This window comes from Sciurus vulgaris (assembly GCF_902686455.1).
Source record: "Sciurus vulgaris genome assembly, chromosome: 8".
Lineage (NCBI taxonomy): Eukaryota > Metazoa > Chordata > Mammalia > Rodentia > Sciuridae > Sciurus > Sciurus vulgaris.
The window spans coordinates 104,834,746-104,844,413 of NC_136468.1; the positions used below are offsets into that span (position 1 = coordinate 104,834,746).

General features: G+C 42.4%; 1 protein-coding gene across 2 annotated transcripts; it reads left to right on the plus strand.

Annotated features, from left to right (window-relative positions):
* Positions 1-250: 250 nt before the first annotated feature.
* PPIA (peptidylprolyl isomerase A) lies at positions 251-4,234 on the plus strand. 2 transcript variants are annotated; one of them, XM_079149895.1, is made up of 5 exons: positions 251-384; positions 2,663-2,693; positions 2,786-2,874; positions 3,093-3,265; positions 3,897-4,234. In XM_079149895.1, exons 1-5 carry the CDS (start codon positions 316-318, stop codon positions 4,027-4,029), a joined length of 495 nt encoding a protein of 164 aa, XP_079006021.1. In that variant the 5' UTR covers positions 251-315; the 3' UTR covers positions 4,030-4,234. The 2 variants fall into 2 exon arrangements, with proteins under 2 accessions (XP_079006021.1, XP_079006022.1); XM_079149896.1 differs by lacking the exon at positions 251-384 and adding an exon at positions 406-409.
* Positions 4,235-9,668: the final 5,434 nt, after the last annotated feature.

Genomic DNA, 9,668 nt, shown 5'->3' on the forward strand with positions numbered 1-9,668 from the left:
TCCAAGGCCCTGCCTGGACCCTCCCTGCGGACCACGCCGCCGCCCGCGCCGCAGCCACCGCGACGGAGCCCGCGGGCGGGAACTGCCTCCGCGCTCCAGGGCGCACGCGCGCCACCTGCTCCGCCCTGCAGCGTTTCTCTTCACCTATAAGCCAGTCACACCGCCACTCTGGCCGGATTGCGGTCGCGATTGGCCATAGTTGAGGCGCGCGACCGGGCTATGGGCGGGGCCTGAGCCCGCTATAAAATAAGCGGGCGTCCGGGCTCGTGCCGCTTTCAAGACGCCGCTGTCGCCTGTGGTCGTTCTCTGTCAGCCATGGTCAACCCTACCGTGTTCTTCGACATCGCCGTCGACGGCGAGCCCTTGGGCCGCGTCTCCTTCGAGGTCGGGAGGGCAGCGGCGCGCCAGGGTGGGGCCCGGGGAGCAGGGGGAGGGTGAGGCTGGTGCGGCGACCCGAGGCACGGGTGACCCTCTCGAGGTGTGGGCGCGGGCGGTGGCGCCATTTCCTGACGAGGGGCCATTTTGGGAGGCGGCGATGCACGGGGAGGAGGCCGGGGCGGTAGCGGACAAAGGCGGGTGGGGCGGCCGCGAGGCCGTTGGGGGAGGGGGCCGCGCCCGCCCTCCCCGCCGGTCCTCGGCCCCACGTGGCCGCTCCCTGCCCACCCAGCGCACGTGCTCGGCTTCCGCGCTCCCGCCCATCGCTCTCACGCTGTGCCTGCAAGCCGTTGTCTCCCCTGCCCGGCCGATCCTGACGGCTTCCGAGCCCTGGTAGTTTATTCCCTGGAAGCTCCACCTCGGGACCCGTCGGGGGTCACTGGCTGCCCTTCAGCCGGAGCAGGGAAGCGACCTTCCTGAGGTCTTGGCCTTTCCAGGGCCAAGGCGCAGCGTCCGCCGGTTCGTGTTAATATAGTGGTCCCATAATCCTGGGTGTCTTCCAAAAAAAAAAATGCTGCAGGGTTTATAAGGAGGGTATGATTGATTGTGACTTGACTGCTTCCCCAGTTGGTTTAAAATAGAACGCTAACTTAGATATAGGCCTTAACATCCCTCCGCTTCCCCCACCCGCGAGCGGAAATGGGAACAGGGGCCTGGCTTTTGATAGTGCCCGAGCACCGCCTTCCGCCGCAGTGACTGCGCCGGCGGGGAGGCGCTCTTGAGCCCCTCCCTGCTGTCCCTCTATATAACAGGCATGTTGAGACTGGCCTCACGTCAGCCCTCTCTGACCAAGGTGGATTACCAGTGGTTACCTCATTGGTTTTGAAGGTGTTAAATGACTAAAGATCAGCTAGTAATCATATCAGAATATCTTAACTCGGTATTTATTTTACAAATACTTCATTCTGTTCAGTAAACCCAATAGGCTTAGGGTGTAATGAAGTGAGATATTGCTTGGTGGTATTCCTTTAAGCCTATAGGCAAAATGTTACCAGTGTAGGTTTTTAGGGCCTTACTCTAAAGATAGGATATCCCCCTAAAGCGGTCTTCATAAACAGTGGGAATTTCCTTGTTGGCTACCTTGTCCACAGTGCCTGGCACATAGTAGGCACATAAATACTTGTTGGAGAAACCTTAGCTCTTAATCAATCTTCACCTTGCTTTTATCTGCAGTCAGAGCTGATAATTGACAAGGGCCCTTGTGGAAACTTGGCTTGAGCTTAATACTGGGCAGCAAGTTAGTATCAGGTTAGCCAGAGAGCTTAATGGAAATAAGACCTCTTTCGTGTCTTGGTGAGAATGGCAGTGGAACTGCCAAGGAGGTCTTTAACTTACTAAGGTCTAAAAGGGAAGCTGTAGTAACTTAAATTTGGATTGAGGCAGAAGGATCAAATTCAAGGCCATCCTCAGCAACTAGTGACTGGCTAAAAACACCATGTGTAGCTCAGCATCCCTAAGTTCAGTCCCTACTGCCCAAAATCCCTACTGTTCAAAAAGAAGCAACATTGGGTACAATACTTAAAATTTTTAAATGTTAATACTTTGCTGTAAGAATATAGTTTAACAGAATGTTCTTTTAAAGTTGACTATCTTATGAAAGGACTTGTGAATGTTTTTCTGTAGTATTTAAACTACATCTCTAGCCCTCATGTTTTCCATATTGAGGAAAGGTTCAAAGCAATGTGCTAGAAACCAGAATTTGTTTTTTACCACATTAATAGGCAAGGGACCTGGAAACCATAAAATGACCATGGAATTTATAAAGCCTTGTAAACAGGTTGAAGGTAATAGCATTTTCACTGCCAGTGACTAAAACATTTTACTGTTTACTTCTGATTATACAGTGGTGCTTGCTATTCCTTAGAATAGTGTTCTTGGTTTCTAACATGAAGTTGGGGGAGGTGATATTACATTTGAGAAGCCATATATCTGTTCAAAAGTAGGTGTGATGTATTAAAAGTTCTGAGTCACTTTTTAGGAGCCTCTCACTATTTTAAGTTATTACTGGTTCTCGATTTTTGGCATGTCTTTGGGTCTCATGTTTTTCAGCTCTACCTACAAAATCTTAAGCTGACTATAGGAGAAGTTCTTATTTGGGATTCAAAGTAATTCCTGAGGAAGCATTCTAGTGAGAAAATGAATTTATAATTCAGAAGCCTCTAAAGACCTGGGGACTGTGCAGCAAAATATGTAAGCATGTGTTGTTAATTGTCTTTCTCTTTTACAGCTGTTTGCAGACAAAGTTCCAAAGACAGCAGGTTGGTTCCATTTTTTAAGTTTAACAAAGGTATTCTGAATACAGCAATTTGTGAGTGTGTATAAATATATATATATATTTTTTCTTAAACAGAAAATTTTCGTGCTCTGAGTACTGGAGAGAAAGGATTTGGTTATAAGGGTTCCTGCTTTCACAGAATTATTCCAGGATTTATGTGCCAGGTATGAAATTTGGTGATTTTTATTTGAATTGTTCCCTTAATTTGGGATTGAGCCAGAATATTTCAGGGTATATTTTATCTTATGAGCTGCTAGCTACCATTTTGTTTCCACTTAACCCTTTTATTCAGTTTGAACTTGAGTTTTCAAGTTTGAATTTTGCAGATTTGGCATGCCTTTGGATACTTTGCCAAAGTGATGGGTTCCTATCATGTTCACAGGGTGGTGACTTCACACGCCATAATGGCACTGGCGGCAAGTCCATCTATGGGGAGAAGTTTGATGATGAGAACTTCATCCTGAAGCATACAGGTCCTGGCATCTTGTCTATGGCAAATGCTGGGCCAAACACAAACGGTTCTCAGTTTTTCATCTGCACTGCCAAGACTGAGTGGTAAGAGTGAAACACAAGTACAAAAAAAGACTAAATGAGTTTTTGCTCTGGGAATACTAGTTAACTTGTTTCAGCCTTTTCTTGATGTTTCCATCTCTAAAGTAGTGGAAGAAGAGCATGCATAGTTACAAAGTTGACCAATGTGATACAGATTGCAAGATACTATAAGAAACTAGGCGGGGGAGGGGTGGGTGGAGTGGTAGGAAGTACTGGGGAGTGCTATTGGCCAAATAACGTTATATTGTGTGCATATATGAATATGTTATAACAGATCCCATCAATATGTACAACTGTTAACATACCAAATTTTAAAATGTGGGTGGGGAGAAACTGACACTTAAGCTGGAAGGTTCCATCAACAGTGTTCCTTTTATGTAATATAGTATATTGATTAGTTGACTTTTTTCAAGGGATAGGTGTCTTGTGTCTCTTAAGATTGGTTCAAAGGTGTTGGTCACTTCTTAGATAAATGTAATGGTTGGATTTAATAGAAAAGCTTGAGTAAACCACTGTTCAGATTCTTGGTGGGTGCTATGTTGGTTTGTAAGGGGTACTATTGCATTTGGTACATAATACAGTCTGCTTAGTTTTCTCTGGTCACTGGTATTAGTAATTGTTCTTCTGTTTCCAGGTTGGATGGCAAGCATGTGGTCTTTGGGAAGGTGAAAGAGGGCATGAACATTGTGGAAGCCATGGAGCGCTTTGGGTCCAGGAATGGCAAGACCAGCAAGAAGATCACCATTACCGACTGTGGACAACTCTAATACATTTGACTTGTGTTTATCTTAACCACCAAACCATTCCTCTGTAGCTCAGGAGAGCACCCCTCCACCCCATCTGCTCGCAGTATCCCATAATCTTTGTGCTCTCGCTGCAGTTCTTTGGGTTCCATATTTTCCTTATTTCCCTCCCAAGTCTAGCTGGATTGCAGAGTTAAGTTTATGGATTATGAATAAAAACTAAATGACATTTGTTTGTTCTTGCTTGGGTTAGGGTGCTGATATAGGTCTTATTTTAAGCAGCAACAGGATACTTTTTTTTTTTTTTTTTTTAATGTGCTGGGTATTGAACCCAGGATAATCTCATGTTAGCAAATGCCCTAATACTGAGCTATACCCCAGCCCAGCAATAATAGATTACTTAGATACCAAGTATGCCACAGGGTACTTTGTTTTTGCTTTCCCTGACCCAGGAAGTCTTAATATCACTGAGTAACCCAAGCTAAGGTTGTAAGTATAGTACTGAAAATGTAGGTAAGGGTAGGGAAAAACAGCCAGAACCAGGTTAGACCAGTGCACCTATAACATCAGTGAGAAATTTCTACTTAGTACGGTTAAAGGTATTAAGATAATTACTTTCACAAATATGTCATGGCATACTTCTTTGACAAAGCCTAACTTGAAAACATTTGGATTCATTGTGAGAATGTGTCAGGCTTCAACCTCTAAAAGAAGGATTCTTGGAATCATGTTTCTGGAACAATAAACTTTGACTATAAAATGATTTGCCGTTCTGGGGTTAAATCCAGGGCCTCATGCATAATTAAGGCAAGTAATCACTGATCTACATGTCCAGAGACCAAGCTGAGAATACCTCAAATTCTAGGGCTAACTGCTCGCCTAAACTGACCTGTTAAATTGGGCCCAACATTTGTGATTTGTATGTTCTCATCATGGGATGCTGCACTCAGAACTGATGTGTCCCAGAACTTTTTTGGGCTGCCTGGCTGCTCTTAATTGGTGATGTACCATCAAGCCCCTTGTGAATGTCAAAACATTTAATTAGGTTATGTGCTGAGCTGGTTATGGTGGCAGCTGGATCCCAATTCAAAACAAGCCTCAGCAACTTAGCAAAAAATAAGGGTTAGTTGGATCTGGGGATATAGCTCAGTTGGTAGAGTACTTGCCTCACAAGTATAAGGCCCTGGGTTCAATCCCTAGCACTGCTAAAATAAGGGTTGGACATGGTGGCTCAGTGATAGTGCTCCTGGGTTCAATCACCAGTACCAGCAAACAACTTATCCAAAACATACTTAGCTGAAGGCCTGAGGTGACACCATGAAAAGATGCTCCACACCTTAACATGAGGGATGTGCAGACATCAGGATACTTTATACTTCGGCCCTGTCTCCAAAAAGAATAAAGTCTGGGGATGTAGCCTAGTGACTGGGTTCAATCCCCAGTATAAAACATGGGTTATTTGCTAGGGTCAGTGAACTCAGTATGTGCTTTTTAGCTGAGTCCTGGAGATGAGACATCCTTTGGTTAGCTGGACAGAGGTCTAAGGAAGTTTTCCTAGGAAGGGGAAGGGACCCTGAACTCCAGCCCTAGCAGGTTCTTAAGCCACTGAAAAGAATTTCAAGATATATCGGTAGACTAGAAAAGCAAGCGATAAGCAAGATACACAAAGGGAGAAAGTTGGAAGACAAGTTTCTGGGGTCTTGAAATTTTTGAAAGAAAACTTGTGAACATGTGAAGTGTTTGGAGTTGACATCCTGATGAGCTTAGTTGTAATCATTGACCACTGGTTGGGTCCTTGTGTTCTAGTTCTTTTAGAAGCTCCAGGTCGATGTAATCCAATCAATAATGTTTGGAATGTACCCTTGTAAGTCTCAATATTCTACCTTTGGCTTTCTTTAAAGAAAATACATTGTATAAACTAGCAATGTATGTAAGCATAGAATATTCTTAGAATTCATGGGCTTTTTAAGAATTCAGACATGGAGGAAAACAGGAGCAAAAGGGAAGGTATACATGGAGCTTTTCTAAATTTAAGTTAGTCTTTCATGTTAGTCTCTTACCCATTTTTTCTACCCTACCTTGCTTTCAACAACCCAAATCTTTGTCTTGATGTGTAAATTACTCCTCTGTGACTACAGCTAGTCACTTGTTCTTATTCAAGTGTTTACTGCACTCAGCATCAGGCATCATACTGGATATTATGAAAAGGATCTTGAGCCAAAGTAGGCAGGTTCCTCCCTTGCAGAGCTTTTAGGGGGAAGGCAGATCAGATGTCAAGTTGATAATGTTACCAATATGTAATAAGAGTTAACCTGGTCAGAAAATCCCCAAAAGGCAGCCTTAAGTAAAGGGGGCACATGAAGGGAAGGAAAGAGGTAACCAGGTGAATCTCCATTGGTTGGAAGATTTCATGGATGCCCATGGAAATCAATTTCAAAGCTGATAGTGTGGGTTTGCCTCACCCATCCTTTGAGAACTGTTAGCAATTCATATAACCACACCTTATAATACGGTGAATAAGATAATTCCTGCTTTGAGTAGCAAATGAATTGACTTGCACATGTGTATGTGTGAACGGTTAGCATGCAAAATCTTACCACAGACTGTCTAAGTTGTTCACCAGTGGTCCCAGCATGTAGGCCAGTGCTTGGTCCAGGGATGCTCACAAGAAATGGTTCAGTGAACTGTGTTGAATATAGGTTCCCTGAAGAGTCCTGTTTTAAGTATTTCAGAATCGAACCTAAAATTCTTGTACTGTGAGTTATACAAAGTATATTGATTATTGCTGTGTAACAACTTAGTCCAAAATTTTAGTGACTTTAGGCAACATCTCAGTGACTGTCTGGGATCTGGGCATGGCTTACCTGGGTCCTCTGCTTCAAGGTGTCTTGTAGGCTGCAGTCAAGTTTTCCCATAATTGTTTCAAGGTTCCAGTGGGAAAGGATCTCCTTCCTAGCACACACTTATGGATTTTTGGCAGGATTCAATTCTTTGTGGGATGTCGACAGATTGTGCTGAGATCCTTTTCACAAAGACTTCCCAACATGCAGCTTGCTTTATAGAAGTAAGCAAGCTGAAAGTTGTAATCTTATAACTTAATAGCTTAGTCACAGAAATGACAGCTTATCTCTTTTGCTGTATTCTTGCTGTATTCTGTTACAGGGAAGTCATTAGGTCCATTTCATACTTGAGGGAAAGGGATTACATAACCACTGTTATATAGGATACCTATAAGGGGCTTTCTTCTTCTTTCTTCTTTCTTCTTTCTTCTTTTTCTTCTCCTCCTTCTCCTCATCTTCCTCCTTGGTACTCATTTTTTTTTTTTTTTAAATGGTACTGGGGGCTGAACCTAGGGGTACTCTACTACTGAACCATATCTCCAGTCTTTTTTATTTTTTAGTTTGAGACAGGCTGGCCTAAAACTTTCAATCCTTCTGCCTCAGTCTCCAAAGTAGCTGGGATTGTAGTTGTGCATCATCATGAACCACTTCTGGGGAAGTGGGTCAGGCTTTTTTTTTTTTTTTTTTTTTTTTTTTTTTTCTGTACTGGGGATTGAACCCAGGGGTACTCTACAACTGAGCTAAATCTCCAGGACTCTATTTTTATTTTGAGACAGGGTCTAAGTTTTTCCAGGTTGGCCTTTAACTTGCCATCCTCTTGCCTCAGACTCCTGAGTTGCTGGGATTACAGGCATACACTACAGTGCCTAGCTCATGCATGTCTTATAGATTTGTGATAGGAAATTTTTCCTTATAGGACCTAGGCATGAATCCTAGAGGGTTGTACTCACCCAATGCTTATCACAACTCAGAAAACCTGTAAAATCTATAATCTGACCCATATTAAGATTTTCCCCATTGTTCTAGAGATGTGTTTTAAAAGTCAACTTTATTAAGGTTCATATCTTTTATAGTTGTCCCTTCCCTCTCCATCACCCCCAGGATACAACTGAGGTTCACATACAACATATGACTGTTATGTGTCTTTAGTCTTTTAACCTAGAACAGTTCTTTCACCTTTAAAAAAAGTATAATTTCTATTTATTAGCTTTTTTTTATAGTGTGGGGATCAAACACAGGCTCTCACAGATGCTAGACAAGCACCCTACCATTAAGCTACACCCCATTATGTTTATTAGCTTTTTAAAAGACAACTTTATTGGGATTATAATTTATATAACATAAAATTCATCCTTTCCAAGAGTACAACTCATTACTTTTTAATTTACTGAGTTGTGCAATTGTCATAATACAGTTTTAGAACATTCCATCACCCCAGTATGATCCTTCCCTATTCCCTCTTGCTGTCAATCTTGCTTCCATTCCAGTCTATGGTAATTATAAATCTACCTTCTGTCTCTGTATAATATTTGCTGCTTCTAGTCATTTCATATAAATTGGACTATATGCTACCTGGTATTTGCCTTTCCACTTCCTTTTTAAAGTGAAAGTACCTTTTTTATTTTAAAATTTGAGACAAACTTTTGCAAAGTTGCTGAGATTGGCCTTGAACTTGCCAACCTCCTGCCTCAGCCTCTCATCAGTGGGATTACAGGCATGTGCCACCTGGCAGTGGTATCTACTTAAAGAGTTCAGGATGTTGACTTTGTATAATGTCTATTATTCTATAAAACCTGTATATTATGTAAAATAAAAATTAGGCCTAGAAACTTTTTTAGAGGCATTTTACTACTGAGCTACATCCCCAGTTCTTTTTATTTATTCATTTTTAAAAATATTTTTTAGTTGTCAATGGACCTTTATTTATATGTGGTGCTGAGAATCGAACCCAGTGCCTTGCACATGCTAGGCAAGCACTCTTCCACTGAGCTACCACCCCAGCCTTTATTTTTTATTTTAAGACAGGGTCTCACTAAGTTGCTAAGGCTGTAGGCCTAGAAGCTTGATTGAACTCAAGTTCAACATTTTTTAGCAGGAAGATTTCATAGGTGATGCTATATATGATTAATCTCTCTTCATATTGGGTGGCACAAAATCTCAGATTGACTCAGCAGTGAAGCTAAATTTGAACTTGAGGTTTAGGTGGTGCCTGTCAAACTGCCCAACTAGAAAGGTATTTTTTACCCTTTCTGAGGAGCAGGCAACCTGAGGGGTGATACTTCGTCTTTGTGTGAAGACTCTCCTCCCCAGACCTTTAACCTACATGTTTTATTTTGGCAACAATTAATGATCTTTGACTGAATCAATTGTTCTTCTTTGTGGAAAAAGTCCCTGCCTCCTTCCGTCACTATGGACTCATGTATTTATTTAAATTTTTTTTTTAGGTGGTGCTGGGGATTGAACCCAGGATCTTGTGCTTGCAAGGCAAGCACTCTACCAACTGAGCTATATTCCCAGTCCAGGACTCATGTATTCTTAGTCAATGTGTCTATTAGTCCATTTTTCACAGGCATAATGAAATACCTGAGACTGGGTAACCTTAAAAAAGACAAGAAGTTTATTTTTGGCTCATAATTCTAGTTCAAAGTCAAGGCCTTCTTGCTGGTTGAGTCCTGAGATAGTTCACGGCATCACATGGCAATAGACAGGGAGTATACAGATGTATGTGTGTCTCTTCTGGTCTTTCTATTTTTTATAAAGCCAGCAGAATTCAATCAATGGGGCTCAATCCAAATGAACTTATTCACTTCTAATCACCTCCAA

What these genes read in the sequence shown, in the direction of transcription:
- PPIA (XM_079149895.1), top strand. Translation starts at nt 316, where the DNA reads ATGGTCAACCCTACCGTGTTCTTCGACATCGCCGTCGACGGCGAGCCC. An exon ending in TGGGCCGCGTCTCCTTCGAG is followed by an intron (nt 385 to 2,662) that starts GTCGGGAGGGCA and finishes TCTCTTTTACAG; the next exon opens with CTGTTTGCAGACAAAGTTCC. An exon ending in TTCCAGGATTTATGTGCCAG is followed by an intron (nt 2,875 to 3,092) that starts GTATGAAATTTG and finishes TCATGTTCACAG; the next exon opens with GGTGGTGACTTCACACGCCA.